Consider the following 20,852-nt stretch of genomic DNA (forward strand, 5'->3'; position numbering starts at 1 on the left):
GCGCAACTGCAGTCGACGATAGGTTACGCACTGATGTCGCATTAGATGGATGATAAGCTCAGAGGAAGGCACAATGATGATGGTGGCTCCAGAAAGCTGGGTAGTGATCACAGACGTATCAAGCTAAGTTTTGGAAGAGCAGGGAAAGTGGGAAAAAGACAAGATGAGGAACTACAGGACATTTTTATTGAGAAAGGCAAATATAAATAGCTACAAACAAAGTGAGAAAGTAATCACGGAGGATATCAAAACACTGTGGACATACACGAATCTAAATAGACTGTATGAGCTAGAGTTTGCCAAGGCACGTGACAAGTTACCCCGAAAAAGAAGACACAAGCCCAACAGTTGGTGGGATGAGGAAGTTAAGAGAGTCATAGCGAAACGTCAAAAGGCCTCTAGGGAACAAAGATATGCAAAGCAGCGGGGTGAACCGACAGATGATGTTGAAAGAAAATGGGAAATCTTTCTAAGCTGTAGAAGGAATCCATCCCTTCTGATCAATAAAAAGATTAGAAAAAAAGGGAGCTCAGTGGCTGGCAGATGTACATTAAAGAGATAGAAAGGCAGCTGCGAAATTTTGGAAGCATCTAAACTCCGTTATAAAAGAGACGAGCCTAGAGCAGAGGTTTATAACTACAGCTCAAGGTGCTAGGCTAGAAGGAGACAAAGCTATTGAATATAGAAGAACAAGGGTTACAGAAAAATTTCGAAAAAGAAGTACTTTATGCACCACAATAGACAAGGACTAATCAAGTGGTGCAAAGGCTCCATTTTCACAACGAGAGTGGGAAAGGGCTCAGAAACGGGTTCTTAGTAGCACATCAACAGGCCCAGATGGCATTCCAATTTAAGCAGATAAAGTCATTAGGTCCGAAGTCTAAGCAGGCTTTTAGAGAGGCAGGAGGAGGAATAAACTTTATTATAAGAAACCAACACGTTTAGGTGGCCGAGCCTAAGCCTCCCATGAGGGGATGTCAAGGGCTTGCCTCGACGCCGCCTCACGGGCGTGCTTGGTCGCCTAGGTTTGGTCGTAAAGAGCAGAGCCCCGCAGAGCCTCACGGAGCTTTGACGAAAAGGTTGTTGCATTGGTGTGTCTGTACTGTCCGGGCAATCCCACAACATGTGCTGAAGCATAGCCGGGTGAGAGCCACATCACCGGCAGTGGAAGGTTGTGTACACGTCTTGGAATATGAGTCGAAAGCGGGCAGGTGAGGGATACGTGCTTGTTTAAGTAGGCGCAATGTGGTGGTCTCTGCCCGGTTGAGCTTGAGCTGAGGTGGGGGAAAGGCTCGGCTTCTGAAGTAAAATTTCTTAACCAGATCATAGTAGGTAGTGAGGTTGTCCCTGGTGTTCTTGTCACCTCTAGTAGCTCCATCTCGGTTGACGAGGCCTCGCGAAATTGAGTGGGTGACCTCGTTGAGGTTGATGAGGCGTGGGTGGACTGTGCCCGCGTGAGCGGGGATCCATGTCAGGGTGATCATGTTCTCTTTGTGGGGTGCCTGGCAGAAGATGCGAAGCGCTTGAGGAAAAATTCGGACTTTGCTGTAGTTAGTGACGGCTGAGCGAGAGTGACATACGATGGTGTAACAGGTGGGATCTAGAGAGACCAGGGCGATGGCCATCTGTTCAGCCGTCTCGGCAGAGATTGTAGTGACTCTGGTTGCATTGCGTAGGACTCCATCGCTTGTAGCGACAGCTACAAAATGTGTGCGTTGAGGATACTTGAGAGTGGCAGTAAGCAAAAGAATAATCGATGGTGAAGTCACAGATGGATGGAAAATTAGCAGCATGAGCATGATCTCTAAAGAAAAGGGTGACAAAGCTGACATAAACAACTACCTTCCTATAACAGTGACATCAGTGGTCTACAGGCTGGCGATGCAGATTATAAAGGAAATACTGCAGGCATGGATAGAGGATGAGGGGAAGCTGGGGGAACTGCATAATGGGTTTCGAAAACACGTACAGGAGGTTGGAAGACAATCTCTTCTCCCTGACGCCGTGCATCGAAATAGCAGAAAGGGTACACAGACCCCTGTGGGTAGCATTTTTAAATATCAAGGGAACGTATGATAGCGTGGTTCAAGAGGACTTGTGGGGAATACTCGACACACTAGTTGTGGAAGATGGAGTCACTAATTTTTTAAAGAATATCTATAAATGTAACAAGGCAGTTATAAAGTGGGAAAAACAGGTATCCAAGCTTGCAGAGGTAAAACGGGGCTTAGACAGGGGTGTCCTCTGTCACCCTTGTTATTCATGATGTACCTACAATGATTACAGGCCAAATTAGAGGAAGTGGACTGGACTTCAACCTCTCTTTCGTCAAGAAAGGAAAGCTCATTGAACAGGCACTATACGAGCATTGATGTACGCAGATGATATAGTACCAATGACCGACAACCGGAAAGATTTCCAGAGATTGATGGACATCTGCGGTAATGAGGTAGATGGGTAGATTTCAGATTCAGTAAGAAAAAACCAGCAGTAATGATTTTTAATGATAATGAAGGTAGTGAGCTTAGAATACAGGAGGTCACGCTAGATATAACAGATAAATACTAATATCTGGGCGTATGGATAAGCAATGGGGCCGAGTACCTAAGGGAAGACGAAATATTATGACGACTAAAGGTAGCAGGAATGCAGCGGTGATGTAAAACAGGGCACTGTGGAATTGCAATAGGTATGAGGTTGTGAGAGGAATATGGAAAGGGGTCATGGTTCCTGGTCTAATGTTCGGCATTGCGGTTTTGTGCATGAGATCAGAAGTTCAAGCAAGATTAGAAATTAAGCAACGTGGAATGGGTAGGCTTGCCTTAGGAGCAAACGGAAATGCACCAAATCAGGGAGTACAATGTGATATGGGATAGACATCATTTGAGGGCAGGGAAGCTAGCAGCAAGATAAAATTTGAAAAGCAATTGATAAAAATGGGGGAGGGGCGTTGAGCTAGGATTGTATTCAGCTACTTGTACATGAAGAATGCCGATACAAAATGGAGGAAGCGAACCAGAAAATTGACTAATAAATACTCATAAAACAGCAGGGGGCCAAAGCAACAAGAATCGTCGGTTAAGAAGAAGGTGAAGTAAGCTGAGACAGATATGTGAAGAATTGGCATGATTAAGAAGTCCTCACTAGAGATCTATTGAACTTTTAAGCAGGAAATTGCCAAAGAAACAATCTATGATAATACCCGGGGTAGTTCTGTACTGTTTGAGGCCAGAACGGGAGTATTGCGAACCAAGACATATCGGGCCTAATACGAAGGGGTAGACACGGTATGCAGTGCGTGTGGAGATGAAGTGAAAACTGCCGAACACTTGATAGTGTTCTGTAAAGGGCTTCACGCTTTAGTTCAAGATGATGACGCAGAGTTTCTCGAAGCACAGGGGTTCAGGAACAGGGAGGGCAAAATAGATTTTAAGCGGGTAGAATTAACTAGAAGAAGGTTATCTGATCGGTGGCTAAAATCAAGGCACGAGTGAAAATTAAACCCTTCACTGCAAAGTGCGAGTCCTCAACCTTACTATTTAAAGAGCAAAAAATAAATCTACTTTTTGATTCACTAAGTATTACGGCTTGGTGGCCTTAGCCACCACCCGATATAAAAGGTACAGCCATATGAATCCATCCCTCCATGCCACGGTGTCGTCTCTCGTGCAAACAAATGCCACAGCTGCATTCGAAGCTGATATACGGCTTGGTTTTCAGCAGTATTCGCATTGTTTAGGTTGCAGTGGAAACTTGGAATTGAGAACCGTGAAGCGCTTGTTATTCTGGACACCCACATCCTTTCGAAGGCATGTGTCGTTCGTATCGATTTTATCGAGGCGTTCGCGCGTCATCTGCAGACCGATACCAGATAGCTCATGCTAGTAATCCGCGGAAGATCGTTTTGGCACCATGGTGTTCGCTTGAGTGAGAGTAGATTTTGGAACTAACTGAAAGTCAATTTTTGAGGAAAGGCTTTGCCAGGAGCTAATAATAAAAGCTTGGGTACCCAATGTTCCCCGATGCTTTATACAGTGGCGTAGCACATTATGCACAAGCCTGGAGTTCATGCACTAAATAACACAAAATGCCACTAGACTGCTTTCAGGGCCATAAGTCATCACCCGTTCTCTTCGCAAAGCATTACATGTGTCGCCACCGACCAAAAGCAAGTGTCAGAAAATGAGTAATTATGGCAGGTGATTTCGTCATTTCGGAGCTAAACAATGAAGTTATTGTGAAATAAACAAGAACAGCGCTATATGTTTCGCGAATTATGTGATCATTGCCTATGTTTTGAACTGGTGCTCCTAATGTCTGAAGTCTACTGCCATCTCTAAAATTGAGCCAAGGGGAAAGATAAGAAATGCGGCCTGTGGTCAGTTGCTTCAGCCTTTCTGTGTATTCTTGTACGGATTGTTGTAGTCCTAATATCTGGCTGCTCAGCTTTGTTTGTTTCTCCTTCCCTTTGGCCTCTTAATTCGGTAGCGAGCAGAGTAGAGGCCGAGTGGTGGTGTGGGTCCCATGGTTTCCCATTCAGCTTAGAGGCATAATGATAGCGCTGCGCACGCAAGTGATCGAGACGCAGGGTTGTTACTGATAAACTTGTTTGTTGACTGTTCGGATACAGTGCACTTCCGTTTAGTGATACCAATTGCCATGTTGCCAAATGTGACGGGTGGTGACCAGCCACCACTACTTATGATCTATGAAATACTCGGGTTGTAAGTGACAGCTACATAATATACTGTAGTACAAAGATTTATTAGGAGACCAATTGTTCTGGCTGATTACTGCAAGTACGCTTTCCCCAAACACCCGCAGAAGCTGCGATTTCGCGAAGCTACAGCCGTACAGTGCATTAAAGCGATAGCTTTCAATGCCTGTACGAGAATTGATCACTGGCGGGAATTGATCACTGGCGGCGTCCGGTGTCTTTTCGCGTTTGTGGCGTGAACACAGCGATGCAAAAAATTATCATTACTTGAAAACGTCATCATGTGACGTCACATATCATAAATGTATGTGACCTATCGGAAGGTCACATAACTTGACTGTGTAATATAACATCTTCGCTTGCTTTAAAAAAGCCGATCATGAGGGCATAACATCCTGAGGGGCAGAAAGCTAGCATTGTCTCCAATCTCTGAGGCAGTAAGCAAACCATGTTGGGCGCAGAAAGATCCGAGAGGGCTGTGGGAAACATTCAGTGCATTGAATCGCAAGAAAACGAGGATAGTTCTCGCCTCTCAGTCGTCTCAGGTGAATCCATAAGGGGACTGGCGAGTTTTTTTTTATTTAATGAGGAATAAAAAAAAAGACAATCTCATCTTTTTCCGTCAGATATGCAGAGTGGTACACAGCAGTATTATACACTGAGGTATGCAACTAATGAGATAGCAAAACTTTGAAAAAAAAATAAAACGCGAGTGCTATAAAACTCGAACGCATATATCGAACAGGTAGCGTGTACTAACCCGGTTAAAACAGCGCACCACTATACTCGTCTTACTTTTCATTCTCCTTGCATCCGTCAAAGCCGTCAAGAAGCACGACTGCCAATTAACTCGCATGAAAGCAAAGATTCGCGAGCTTCCTAATACGCGCTGCCGTTCAGCGCCAGCATACCGTAGTCACTCGGGCCGTGCCACCATGCGGCATTGGTGACCGGAGACGGAGCGCCCGCTCGACGGCCTGAAGACAGCGTTCGCCTGGGCACCGAAAAAAATTGAGGAGGGGCTGGCCAAACACGCATTAGGAAACTACTGCAGGCACACTTGATTCAAGCCCTCTATTGTGTTAATATTACATTTATTTGGCAGTATGCCTGCTTTTGCTATGCTAGTTATTGTTATTCTTCTGAGAAGCGTGGTATCCGCTAAACACTTGCAAAGAATTATGTGCCAATGGTTCATGCAGTGGCTGACGACGATGAGGAATTATGGCAGAAGTTGGCATGCGCTGCAGTTATTAGGAGAACGAGAACAAGCTTTTGTAATCGGTTGGAGAATGAGACGACCCACTCGTTACGCTATTTGCATTGTGCGACGACTGGTTGCTCTTTATCTGTTCTGAAACCCTTTATAATTCCTATACTAACGCGACTGCTTTCCATCAAGCCTGCGTAAGGCAAGTTTGTCCAAAAGACCCGAAAACCGAAGTGGCTCAGTGATAGAATACTGGTGTGGCACCCAGCGGACCTGAGTTTGAGGCGCACTGTATCACTTGTGCTAGGTTTTTTCAGGGGCGAAGCTCGTTAAGGCGTGGGTCTGTACATCCTTCGTTGTATGCAGTAGTAGTAGTAGTAGTAGTAGTAGTAGTAGTATTAGGTAGCCACCGGTGGCACATACCCGCTCTAGATCGGGTACGTGCCACAGGGGACGTGAGACGGACTCACAAACGTACGCATGGATAGATGAATGGACGCATAAACGAACGCACAGATGGTCGTGCGGACTGACGGAAGCACGAACGGGCTGATGGATGCTTCGCCCCACTCATGATTATTCACTCCGTGGATATGCTGTGAATTTTGTTCTATTATTTCGCGCGGGGCAGTTATGGACACCGGCGTTGGCGGCGGTGGCAGCGCGTGACTGCGCGTGACCCGAGTTGTGATCTCATAACAGCTTTCGCTGTAAAATAGATTTATGTGTTCTAATGACGGTGGGACAGCAATGTCCTTGTGATGAATGGCGTGAAGTTCAAAGTGCGCGCTATGAAACAAGTTGGAAGAAAATAAAGAAGAAAGCTGGCCAGCGTGAAAAGCATCTCCGAAATACTATCACGACAATTTCGTATCCGAAAAGTGACAAGCCCCGGCTTGGTGGGTGACACAAAGAAATTCGCATGGTTGAAATGGAGTTAGCTCTTCAATGTTGGCATGATTGTATATCAATTTGCTATACAGTCATTAGAATTTGCACGCAGAACGAGCTTCTCAAGATGATTATGATGATAAGGATAATTATGATGATACTGTCGCACGTGTTTACCGCTTCCTTTTAGTGTGCTTAAGCTTCACCTTCAAAGTTGGTGTGTGACGCTCTGTGCATAATGAGCCGCAGTGTTTTCGAAGCGACACGACTGTTTCAACTCTTCTATTGATATCACGCACAAGACGTGAATAGGCGTTGTTTTTTTTTTGTTTTTTAAGAGATTACTTGAGCATCAGTGGTACAGCTGGAAGGTTCCATGGCCACTGAATAAAATACGACTCATTGCACCAGTGATCCGGCTACTGATGGCTGAGGCTTTGGCTTCCGCTGTCGCTATATATTGTGGCGCGTATACTTGGGTATTCTCTACACTCGTTTCTTTACCGCAAGTTCGGCCATTTGAAGATCTTCATTTTAGGCAACCTGACTGCCATCAGCGTAATTGTGAACACCCTTCGTAGTGCTTTTGAAACATTTCACCCTTACACTAACCTCCCTGTCCTTCCTCATTTATTCCTCCTCCTTCTCCTCCTTTCACCCTTACAAAATTTTGAGTAAGTGGCATCTCCAGTAAATCAAGGCTTCACTTGTTAAGAATATCAATCTGATTTTAATTTTTTGTTAGGATAACTCGAGATATCCTCAACAAATATATCAGCTCGGAACAAGCACGTTTCTTTCACGCTTGTAGACAGTGTTACGTAAACAAAAGGGGAGCACTTTTTTATTACATGGTGCACGAACCCGTGTGTATAAATGGTGAGCATTTTCATATTAACATAGTCTTACATATATAAAGTTATATTATCTATAACAAAGGAATTGAAATTTTGCAAAAACAATATCATTAAGATTCTTTTGAATGTAAATCACGCCGGGGCATTCGTATTTCAGCCTCATAATTTTCGTCTTGCTGTCTTAATTAAAGTCCAGCTGGATGGCATGATTAAGGGCAACCAAATAATGTTAGAAATTTACGGCAATACGAAACCTTGAACCGCTGAAGAATTTTCGGAAGATGGTGTGTGCTGGACGGACGTTTTGACCATTGTACTTGTTCTTCCAAGGTTTCAACTGCGTGCTTTTGTTTATTAATTTGCATGTTCCGGACTTTTTCTTCCCGCTAACCCACAGAATTCTGTGACGTTTTGCCTCATTCAGCACAATGGCGTGGTCACAAGCGTCACTCGAGCCCCTTCTCTCTACGCCGTTTCTCTATTTTGCTTGAGTTGGAGGGTAAAGTGTCAAATATGCAAATTCCCACGCTAATGCACGCAGCTTCAGCTTTCAAGAAGACAAATCCGCTTATCAAAATATTGGGTGCAGTGACACGCCGCGCTCCGAAGATTTTTGATAATGACGCGGCGTGTCTCACCCGACTAATGTGAGCCTAGCGCTTCGTAAAAACGTAAAGAAAGAGCACTTATGAGGAAAAACGAAACCTTTTTTGGCGCATATTTCATCAAAACAAGTGAAAATTGGCGATACTGTGGGCTGTAGAACACTGTAATGATAGTGCTAGTTTCTGTTAATTGTTGGGAGGCCTTGTTTGGCACCTTAAATATACTGCAAGAAGTTCAACTTGTGCAGGCAGCAGTCGTTAAACTTTTTTTGTTGGGACAAGACAGTACTTTTATCCTGAGAAGCTAGAGAGCGCAGTCTTTTCACTCTACTGCTATAGCATGCCAATAAATCGCAAGCTTGAAGTGAAAAAGTCTTGTATTCTGTGTATTCCACAGCGCTTTGCTTTACTTTGCTGTGTAGGGCTGTCATATATACTGCACTCTATTGCCAAATCTTCAATATTAGGAACTTGCGTTGTTTTATGCAGCAAAAACAAAGAAAACTTTATCTTATACGTGTTCTACTGCTAAGCGCTGTTTATTTGTTCATTCTGAAACTGCAATGCATTTTCTCTGCGTTCGCGATGAATAAAAAAAGTGGTACACAGAAACATCAAAGTCAACTTGCGCTTTATTTTCAACCATTTTGACGAAAAACAAATAAAAATAAATAAATGGCGATCACAACAAACAGGTTGGACACACATCTTGCACAAATGTAATATATATTACATACGCGTGAATTCAGCACACTGAATAGCATGACGCACACCTAATGTTGACGCATCCTCCTATTCTTTTGCACTCTATTCTCCAGCTGGGCCACCCATGACACTGACGCAGATACCTATTCCTGCAAGTGTAGCACGTCACTGAAACGGTATAACAATAAGCACACTCGTGTAACGATAACTACTGCGTCATAATTACATGAATGGTTTTGTTCATGCTTCAATAAAAACATCAACAAACCAGTCGCACTGAATCGTGAACAAAGCAGTGATTGTCTGCACTATTCAGGCAATGAAGACTCACATGACTCAAGTATACGAGTAGTTCGAGAGAATACTTATCACAGGTAATATAAACATAACATCTCCTCAACGATTTTTAGGCGTCGATCATAAGTCGTACAGCACAAGTAACGGCAAAACTTTTCTTGTTCGCGGCAAAACTTCGCCTCCATTCAGCGACCATACCACTCATGGTTTCAAAAATTTTTAGTTTTTAAATTCTACATCTTCTGACCAACATGTACTTTCTGCGTCTCGCTGTTACCTATTTCCTCCATCTTTTTCTCCTAGACCTGGAAGGAGAGCAGGTGAAGCATGATAGATAATCGAAACGCGTCTCAAATACGTACAAACAGTTGGATGCCTCTGATAAGGTATATACACATGTTAATAGCCAGCCTACCACAAAATGGTAGCAGGTATGTTTTTGACTTCATGAAAATGCGACGTCATGAGAAAGCTTTATTGGCGTTAGACTTGTAATTGTATCGGTGAAGTGTTCGGTAAATTTGAAATCGTTCATTTAATATTTGAGAGCTGATTGTAAATATACAAATAATATGAAGTCTTGAGACTATGAATGAAACTCAGGAAAATGATCGAAAATTCGCGCCTGTTTGATAGGTGTTTCAGTTCTGCACATGCGATTTTGCCCTATGTGCAGTGCCTTATGAACGCCCTTGAGCAACACGAAAAAGAAGATTCATATTGTTTTTAATATCTTAAGATCACAAAGCACACATGACTAGAATAAACAAGTGTAATGACACCAAATGTTCTATGCAATACATATTTACTTGTTATTGATTATTTGGTCGGACATATTGCAATGGTTGCTTGAAGAGAACTAGCTCAATTCTGTCATGTATTTTTTATTGTTTTATAAATGAGACTGTTATTTTACGTATATTCATGTTTATTATCGGTATCAAACATATAAAAATCACCCTATTCGAATCTTTCCCAAGCGTACCTAATAAAATATTGACCTACAAATGTTGTTTCAAAAAGTAGTATAGTGACAAACCTTCACAAATCCATGAAGCAATTCAACCCATCTGGAAACTTTAGTAGTAGTTTAGTAGTCGAATATCAGCAACGCCTAACTTGAAGTTAACATTCATGAATTAGGTCGAAAAAAAACACAAACAGCTCCGATGACAAATTACAGTGTAGGCATGTGTGTCTCAATGAGCAGCACACGATACTTTTTTCATCATTCTCAACATTGCAGTATGAAAAGGCGGGAATATACAACAAACCACAACGACGTGTGAGTATCGCTTTTTTGCTGTTTCTAGTGGTTCATGGCACAAGAATCTGCAAGTTAAATGTCGACTGTAATGCAACGTGCTCAAGGAACTGGATTTAAAGTATCTGACCACAATTTGACAGACCCGCTGAGTTGCCTGAACACAAACAGCTGTCTCCGCAGTAACAAGGAGACGCAAAGGGTGCAGGGTCGGCAGCACCTATGTCAATTGACGTGGTTCAGAAAAAAGTCCAAAATTGTTCACAATCCTTCAACGACCAAGAGCTTGAGCAGGTTCGGCACGTCACACGTGGGACCCTTGGTTAATTCTCGGCTCAGTTCACAGCAGCAACGGGCACACTGCAAGGAGGGTCCACATTACCAAACGGATTTGTAGGGAGCACACACGAAGTCTACATCATTTTGGCATGTTGATATTCACTCATAAACAGCCGCAAGCTACGTTTTCAGCGCCGTCTATTAGGCGTCAATAACACATCGATGCCGCTGTTCAGACGTCCCTTTCGTGCCCCATCTCAAGAAATAAAAATAAAAAAATTGTCTCCCAGACGCAAACCACTCGATCAATCCGCTTGAAAATTTGGGTTTCTGCACTTCCCTTCTCAAACACACATTTATCACAGTCACTGATGACCAGTAATACAGAGGCTCCAGTGTCAATCGAAGGCTAAACTACACTCCAACGCACGACAGACTGGTCCGCCTGTACAATCCTCCCGTCACGTAGCCTCGAAGTACCACGCTGGGGACAGTGTCGCCACACCTTGCTCATAGGCCGGTGCTCTTTTTAACAATCCAAACTTGTTTGTCTTCCTTCGGGTACACCAATGATATCTACAGCTGCATCGCCTCTTGAGGACTGGCGGTCGTCGTAGATGGGCAAGCGTCACTCTCTGTGCTATCTTTCTTGGCCACACGACCTACGTAACAAGGGCACAATGTAAAAAAAAGAAGACAAGCTAATAGTCTTACTTTATCTTCTGAAGTCCAGATAAAAATCATATTCCGGAAGGTTGAGTCGAAGAAAAATACTACAAACAGCATGGTGAAGGCCTTGCAAAGCATACAAAGTAATACATTAGAGCGTTTTTGACTACACGGGCATGCATCGACATTGGTTAAAAATTTGTCTTGTATAACATGCAAATCGAAATAATGCTGAAAAACAGCATTGCTTTAAACATCGCATACATTGGCAGCATTCCCCGATACTGAATACGCATTCTTTATTCTCACTATGCTTTATTTCTCAGGAGTTGCGATTACAATTAACCATAAATAAACCTCTTTTTTGCAACATTGAATATACGTTCTCACGAAACATCAGTTTTTTTATTCATATGTATTTTTAAACTTAATGCAGCATTAGATAACCGGTATTCCGGTCCGCGCCAGGTTATATTGCCCCGCTTTTATAACAGCGAGAACAAAGACAACACCATTGCCGCGATGGTCTCGTAGATAAGGTACTCATCTGCTGACCCGCAGGTCGCAGGATTGAATTCCAGCTGCGGCGGCTGCATTTTCGATGGAGGCGCAAATGCCCGTGTGTTCAAATTTGGGTGCACGTTGAAGAACACCAGGTGGTTGAAATTCTCGGAGCCCTCCACTACGGCGTCTCTCGTAATCGTATGGCGATTTTGGGACGTTAAGCCCCACGTATAAACAAAAAATACAACACGACGTTTTTATTTTAAATAACAATGAGTCAGAAAAACAAGGAATCCTTTCAGATTGCAACAGGGTGGGAAATATTGGGGCCCTAATTTCAAAGCGTCGCAAAACATTTCTGTGAAGTATTTACTGTAAAGCTACTGCATTTTATTATTTTCGGTTCCATATTGTTTCCTGTTGGCGAGTTCCTAATCAATGCACCCTGCCTCGCACAAGGCGAGTCATGAAGCATCTGAAAGCGTTTCACTCAGACAGTGCAGTTAAAGAGAAAAAAAACTGGCGCGCGGTTTTTACAAATGAAAAGGAAACAATCAAGCCCCCTTTGAAAGTGCGAGTCCCTCCGTTTCCTAGCTTTAATATAGGAAGAGAGTGACTTGCCTTTAACCTCAATTAAGCTTAACCAACACTTCATGTTTGCTTTTTTTTTCTTTTGTGTGGCTGTTGGTATTTTGATTTTTGCATTTGGTACATTTGGTGAGGGCGGAAGCGGTTGCTTTCTTTTGAAGCAGTTAAATGAAAGTATGAATACGGTCTTCTTTCTTGGCCCGCTTGCTTGTTTTTTCTGTTTTCTATATAAACACCTAGATGTATTTTATTCACTTAATAAATACGTAGTAATTTCATATTTACCTGAATAGGTTTGCGGTATACAACCGCATACCAAACTTAAAACTTTATTTGTTGTAAACAAAGCTAAATTTTCCTCTCTATGGTTCGCCCATCTGTGTGACTCTACGTTGACCAAAAGGTGGTTTATCTTCTTCGTGGAGAAGGGGCATAAGCAGAAAGGAAGGAGCTTAACGAAATAAATAAAGCTGTGGAGTAATAAAATTGATAAACTTTTAAGTATTGCCACGCTGTGTTGGTGGCAGAAGACGAGAGCGAAGAAGTCAATGGCAGCTCTGGCTGAGTAAAGAGTCCTCCACTTCGAGTTCCTGCCTATCGTTTCCTCTCGCGACAGACTGGTGGACGTGCTGGGTACTGTACTGCAACGTCTTATGCCTGCTGGTCCTGAACCAGAAGCAACCACCACCAGTGCACCAGGATCTGCTGATATCTATCGAAGCAGCCGCCGCCTTCAAGGACTACCACAACAGTACGGCCCCTTGGCAAGTTCCGTGAGGACAATGTTTGCCACATCCGCAACCCAAACCGAGCATGACCCACTCGCTAGCGTACCCTGTGTCATCAACACGCCTCGCACACCCAACCCATTCCACGGGCATGCCGGTGAGGATGTCGAAGACTGGCTTGACCATTTCGACCGAGTCGCTGCCATCAACGACTGGGACAATCGCCGTAAGTTGAAGAACGTGTATATCTCCCTCTTAGACACGGCAAGAGTGTGGTATGACAACCACGAAACCTCATTCACAAGTTGGCAGGAGTTCCATCGGCAGCTTCGCGAGGCGTTCAGTAACCCCGAACGGAAAGAGAGAGCGGAGCAGGCACTCTCTTCGCGATTTCAAATGCCGAACGAGAGCGTCGCCATGTTTGTCGAAGAAATGTCGCGATTGTTTCGACGGGCTGACCCCCACATGCCAGAAGACAAGAAAGTGCGCCTGCTAGTGCGAGGTGTAAAGGAGCAACTTTTTGCGGGCCTTGTGCGCAACCCTCCTACGACCGTGTCCGAGTTCATACGTGAGGCCACAATTATGGAGCGCATGCTTCGGCAGCGGGTGTCGCAGTAGAGCGTCAGACGGCCATGTCCGCTGCGTGCTCGCTTATACCAGGAGGTGATAACAGGGAGGTCCTCACAGAACTCGTACGGCAAGTTGTACGAGAAGAACTTCGGAAATTTTATGCAGCGTCCCCTCTCAGTAGCGCTGCTCTTACGGACGTCGTTCGGAACGAAATCAGGCAGTTCGTTCACTCTGCACCACCATCGCAAGTCGAACCTCCCACGCTTTCCTACGCGGATGCCCTACGCGTCTCTACGCCACCGACGGCACATTTTGTTCATGCACCTACCGGGACCCCCAGACGCTTTCAAAGTCCAGCCCGTCGCCTGCCTTCTCAGACCGATTTACGTCCTGGCCCGCGGAAGTCCACCGTATGGCGTGCACCCGACAATCGTCCTTTGTGCTACCATTGTGGCGAAGTTGGATACATGTACCGCGACTGTTACTACCGACGAATAGGCCTACGCGGATTCCACCCAGATGCTCGTTGTCCACGCTATGGTGAGCGCCCACAGGAAATTGCGGATTACTTGGAGGGTAGTCATCACGCCCCTGTCCCGCCGCGACGACAGTCACGGTCACCATCACCCCGTCCGTCCACATCAACGCACCGCGCCCGACCCGCCTTTGGGTCCCCTGGTGTCAGTGGCGCAAGCCCACGCCGCGGAAACTGAAAACGGCGACCTCCGGAGGTGAGGCCGCTGTCACGCGAACCGACAAATACCCTCCGCCGCTGCCTTACGACGTGCCGTTAAAGCCTGTTTGTGAAACCGCCAACAGAACGTCCGCTGCCATTACTGTTTCCGTCGACTGTTATCCGGTGACTGCGCTTGTCGACACGGGAGCTGATTACTCGGTGATGAGTGCTTCATTGGCCACCCGTCTACACAAGGTGCTGACAACGTGGGACGGCCCTCAACTAATCACCGCTGGAGGACACCTCGTATCCCCAATAGGAAGGTGCACCACCAGGCTTGAGATTTGTGCGTCGGCTTTTGTAGCATCATTCCTTGTACTGCCCAATTGTTCTCGGCCGGTCATTTTGGGCATGGATTTTCTGCAAGAGTATGGAGCGATAATTAATCTGCGTGATTTGTTCGTCAGTTTTGTTAACTGTGTTTCTCCAGATTCCGACATCGAGAACGAACATCGTGGCGTGGCCTTACGCGTAGTCGATGATTGCGTCACGTTACCACCTCGCAGTAGTATCTTCGTGCTTGTTGAGTGTCCACGGGAGCAGTCGATTACGGGCATCGCCGAAAGTAACCTGACGTTATTGCTTGATAGGGAAGTGGCAATTGCTCGAAGCCTCATTCAACTGCGAAATGGCCAGACTATGGTTTTAGTTACGAACTTCAGTGGAGAACACAGGCATTTTGCGAAACGCACAACCATAGCTTACTTGGAGGCATTGGATGATTTGGACGCCTTCCCTTTGATTACGACGATCTCGACTGAGAACAGCTGCGATACTGACATGACTAGTCGCCTCAACGTCAATCGCCAGTTGTAAGAACCTAAGAGGGCAAGGCTCCTCAGTCTCCTCTCATCCTTTAGTGACTGTTTTGCCACTACTTCGAAAGTCCGCCAGACTCCTTTAATCAAGCACAGAATTATCACTGAGCCCAACGTGCAACCCGTGCGCCAACATGCTTACCGCGTGTCGCAGAAGGAGCAAGATGCTATACGTCATCAAGTAAAACAAATGCTCGACGACGACGTAATTCAACCATCGACTAGTCCTTGGGCGTCACCAGTTGTTCTGGTTAAAAAGAAAGATGGTTCATTACGATTCTGCGTCGACTACCGCAAACTGAACAAGATAACGAAAAAAGACGTATATCCTCTTCCTCGTATTGATGACTCCTTGGATCGCCTGCGACACGCCCATTACTTCTCTTCCATGGATCTCCGTAGCGGATATTGGCAGATTGAAGTAGATGAACGGGACCGAGAAAAAACAGCGTTTATTACACCGGACGGTCTCTATGAATTTAAAGTACTCCCTTTTGGCCTGTGCTCCGCTCCAGCTACGTTCCAACGAATGATGGACACAGTTTTATGTGGCTTGAAGTGGTACTCTTGATTAGTGTATTTAGACGACGTAGTCGTTTTTTCTACAACTTTTGAACAGCACATTGAGCGGCTTGAGGCAGTTCTTCTGGCTATTCGCACTGCCGGCCTCTCTCTGAAACCGGAAAAGTGTTGTTTTGGATATGAGGAACTGAAATTCCTTGGCCACATTGTCAGCAGCAGTGGTGTTCGCCCCGATCCTGACAAGGCTATGGCAGTTGCTTTGTTCCCGATAACGAAAACAAAGCATGATGTACGCCGCTTTCTGGGACTTTGTGCTTATTACCGCCGCTTCGTGCCAAACTTTTCGAAAATCGCCGACCCTCTACAACAACTCGTCAAGGATGACGTCGCCTTCGTCTGGGGTCCCAAACAATCCAGCGCTTTCCGCGACCTTCAACAACGCCTACAAACGCCACCGATCCTAGGTCACTTCGACACCGAAGCAGACACAGAAGTCCGCACTGACGCGAGCAACCTTGGCCTCGGAGCTATTCTCGTGCAATATCAAGATGGCGTGGAACGCGTCATCGCCTACGCTAGCCGCACGTTGTCATCTGCGGAGAAGAACTACTCGACGAATGAAAAAGAATGTCTGGCGGTTGTATGGGCCATAACGAAATTCAGGCCATACTTGTACGGACGCCCCTTGCGAATCGTAAGTGACCACCACTCTCTCTGCTGGCTAGCGAATCTGAAAGATCCTTCGGGCCGTCTCGCAAGATGGAGCCTTCGGTTACAAGAGTTTGATATAACGATGGTTTTCAAGTCTGGCCAGAAACACACCGACGCTGACTGTCTTTCCCGCGCACCCGTCGAGGTCGCTGAAGAAGGCAATGATGAAGACTTCAGCTGCCTTGCTATTCTCGCATCATTAAACGTGGCTGAGCAGCAACGCGAAGACTTAGAATTGCAACCACTGATCGAATACCTTGAGGGACGTCGCCCACAACCCCCACATCAGTTCGCGCGTGATTTGTCATCTTTCTGTTTACGCCAAGGCATCCTCTACAAGCGCAACTTTCACTCAACGAAAACTGTTTACCTCCTCGTCGTTCCTGCTGCTCTCCGCGATGATGTTTTGCGTGCTAGTCACGACGAGCCATCGTCAGGGCATCTTGGCTTCGCGCGTACTCTGGCGCGGATCAAGAACAAATACTACTGGCGGAAACTTACGAAAACCGTCCGGCAGTACGTCAAGACATGCACAGCCTGTCAGCGCCGCAAAACTCCAACGACGAAACCAGCCGGTCTGCTTCAGCCTTTGCGACTCCCCCACGAACCTTTTGAAAAGGTCGGGATAGATTTACTCGGCCCATTTCCGAAGTCTACGGCTGGTAACCGCTGGATTGTGGTTGCCACCGATTACTTGACCAGATACTGTGAAACACAAGCCGCCCAGCGAGCAACTGCTTCCGAGGTGGCTGACTTCTTCATCAAGAACATCGTTCTCCGCCACGGTGCTTCCGCTGTCGTCATCACAGATCGTGGTACTGCTTTTACGGCACAGTTGCTCCGACAGATCCTGTTGCTGAGCGGCACGACGCACCGAACAGCAACTGCGTACCACCCACAGACTAACGGGTTAACCGAACGTCTTAACAAAACGATTGCAGATATGCTTTCGATGTATGTCGCCAAGGATCAGAAGAATTGGGATGAAATCCTCCCGTATATAACATTTGCCTACAATACGGCTTTGCAGGAAACCACCGGCTTTGCTCCTTTTCGTCTGGTTTACGGCCGCGACGTCACCACAATGCTTGACACCATGCTGCAACCAACTCGGCCGGACACGATCACCCCGGACGCAGATGTATTTGTTCAGCGTGCCGAAGACGCCCGGCAGCTGGCGCGCTTTCGCATTTTATCGCGGCAAAATCAAGATGCTTTCCGGTACAACACCCACCACAGAGCAGTAATATACGAACCCGGAGACCTAGTCTGGGTTTGGACTCCTATACGTCAACGTGGACGCTCAGAAAAATTGTTATGTCGGTACTTCGGACCCTACCGAGTTCTTCATCGCCTCGGCGAAGTGAACTACGAAGTTGTCCCAGCAGACACGTCACACCGTTCTCGCAGACCCCGCTCCTCGGATGTGGTTCACGTCTCCAGGATGAAGCCGTACTATTCTCGTTGACTGCAAGACAAGAACTTTGTGATGTGGCAATATCCTTCAAGACAATTGCACATTGCTTTCTTGCCTCTTTATTTTTCATCTCGTCCTTTTTCTTTTCAATGGACAGAGACATTTCTTACTACCTTTCGTTGTTTTTCGGAGCCATGGCATTCATTCGATGCTTCTTCTTCTTTTTTTTTTCATTGGGGAGAGGGTAATGCCACGCTGTGTTGGTGGCAGAAGACGAGAGCGAAGAAGTCAATGGCAGCTCTGGCTGAGTAAACAGTCCTCCACTTCGAGTTCCTGCCTATCGTTTCCTCTCGCGACAGTATTGTTCAAAACGAACAAACAATCAAATAATGGTAATATTACAATGTCCGCAGAAATAGTTAACATATTAGAGCTCGTAATTGACAAAATGTTGAAAATGTTCACAGTGTCTGTCTTTTCATATTGCCCTGAGACTTCACCTTTGTGAAATATATTGAGAGCAGTGCTAAATGGCTGGAGCAGAAAAAAAAACACCTTCGTATACTCACCACAAGATTTTTTTTCAAGGGTCATATAACATCCAAACCACCTCTCAACGACACCAAGTGCATAATGACCAGCGGAAACCCTGAGTGTGATCAGGTGATCTAGATGTTTATATGCGGCAATTTTCTTTGATTCTGCAAATTATTTTCACCCTCTTCCTTGTCGTTTACCTCGCAACCTTAAAGGTTATGATTGTTACCAACTGCCTCATATGCTCAAACACCTGTTATTTGATCCCCTCAATTTGAGATAACTAAACTTGGCCCGAACTGCAAATGCTCCTTCTGTTAGCTACGTACTTGTGCGCACTGAATCGTCCCACGTGGTCAGCGTTGTGTGAGATGTGTACTTTAGAAAGATCGAGTACGTTTGTGTCTGCCTCCTTACTTTCATTGCACTACAGTCGATATGTTTGTATCAACGAAAACAATTCACAGAAACTAAGCTTCATGGCACAGCTCAAGCATGCTATAGTGCACCCCTGCAGCGGGTGCAATCATTTTATTGTATACACTATGATGCGGTAAGAATATGTGCTTTAGAGTATACAATAAGCATACAAGTAATTCATGCTGCCCGAAAATTCGAACAGATTGCTATGTTAAGGTTGGAAGTTTCATAGGAATTGTTGCAAAATATTCAAACGCCCTTAAATCCTTGTCGTGACATAGCCGTATTTGCTCGAGACGCTCCGTTTGGTCAGCAATATGTGTACTAGCGATTTAATTTCATTATGAGAATATCTAAGCAAGAAAAAAATTCACTAATGTTTATTTTAATCACGGTGGGAAGTGAGAGTGCTTCACAGAGATGGCAACAAGTTGCATTAGAAAAACCACGCCATATTTGCGGAGTTTGCCAGTGAAAGTACGTGATTTGTTATAAACAACGTATACTCACTCTTGTTGAAGAAGTCACTTCTTCTCAGCTTCACCGCTGCAAACACAATGAGTGGCAACAGGCAGAGGAGCGACACGGACACGACCACCACAATGAGCAAGACGTTGGAGTAGATTTTGGTGGCACTGCCTGTATTAACAACGAGATAACGATAAGTGATGACCATAACAAGGATAAACGTGCTATAATTGAAAACATTTTAGGGGCAAAGCTCCTTAGGACGTGGGTCTGTCCATCCCTTCTATGTATGTATGTATGTATGTATGTAGTAAAACGTAGCCACCGGGGGCACATACCTGCTCTAGAGCAGGTATGTGACGCAGGTCATGCGAGACGGGAGATGGTGGTACTTGGAGTGTTCACAAGATGGACGCACAGACCGACAGACAGACATACAGACAGACAGACAGCCAGACAGACAGACAGCCAGACAGACAGACAGACAGACAGACAGACAGACTAGCAGACGGACGGACAGATGAATGGATAGATGCTGCGTGGACGTACGGACAGATGGCCATACGAAGAGACAGACAGAATGTGGGTGAATGGACTCACAGACGGATGCATGTACAGACGGACGGGCGCATGCATGAACGCACGGATGGTCACACAGGTGGATGGAAGCAAGAACGAACGGAAGGATGGAAGCATGAACGGGTTGATGGATGCTTCGCCCCACTCATCATCATTTACTCAGTAGATGTGCTGCTTCCGCATTGCCAATTTTTCTTTAAAAAACGATGTCTGCTGGGCCATGATGACAGCTGTCGCGGGGTGACAGGTCCCTTGTTTTCCTATGGTATCAACAATAAATAATTCACTATAGCAGCTGGTGTGTATTTTAAGCCTTACGCTAAATCGTGATAATAAAACGGACGAATAATACATGCATAATTATGCTAACATCGATGTACCCGCTTTGAATGATCACGTGCGCAAATGTTTTTGTTGCAATAGCGCCTGAGCTTTCGGAACCAAATATTTACACTGACAGTACGTCTGCTCCAATATTGTTGAACAATTTATTTATACTGCCTGCTAACGCTAGCCTGTGTGAACGTTATTCATAATGCAAACGTAACTTCCCATGCTTAGGTGTAATCTGGTAAATAATCAGGCAATAAAGGTTTCCCTCGGCCTAGATTTGCAAAAGTTAACACAATGAATTGAAGGTAACTTTCTCTGAGAGTCAGCTTTGCAGTCGCATTAAGAGTATTATTGGTCAGAAAACTATGCCCAAGAACGATGCTGCTTTGCAACAATTAATACGCTCCCAGAACTATCACACCTGCGG

At 45.3% G+C, this 20,852-nt stretch overlaps 1 protein-coding gene across 1 annotated transcript in view; it reads right to left on the reverse strand.

The window, feature by feature from the left end:
- Nucleotides 1-1,058: 1,058 nt before the first annotated feature.
- LOC119185697 (neural cell adhesion molecule 2-like) overlaps nt 1,059-20,852 on the reverse strand; it is a 92,775-nt gene continuing 72,981 nt past the window's right edge. The window contains exons 10-11 of the mRNA XM_075867070.1: nt 19,556-19,684; nt 1,059-1,699 (exon numbers count right to left, since the gene is read on the reverse strand). Of these exons, the coding sequence (XP_075723185.1) occupies nt 1,059-1,699; nt 19,556-19,684 (770 nt within the window). The remainder of the gene's footprint in view (nt 1,700-19,555; nt 19,685-20,852) is intronic.

Source organism: Rhipicephalus microplus, chromosome 1 (assembly GCF_043290135.1).
Source record: "Rhipicephalus microplus isolate Deutch F79 chromosome 1, USDA_Rmic, whole genome shotgun sequence".
NCBI lineage: Eukaryota > Metazoa > Arthropoda > Arachnida > Ixodida > Ixodidae > Rhipicephalus > Rhipicephalus microplus.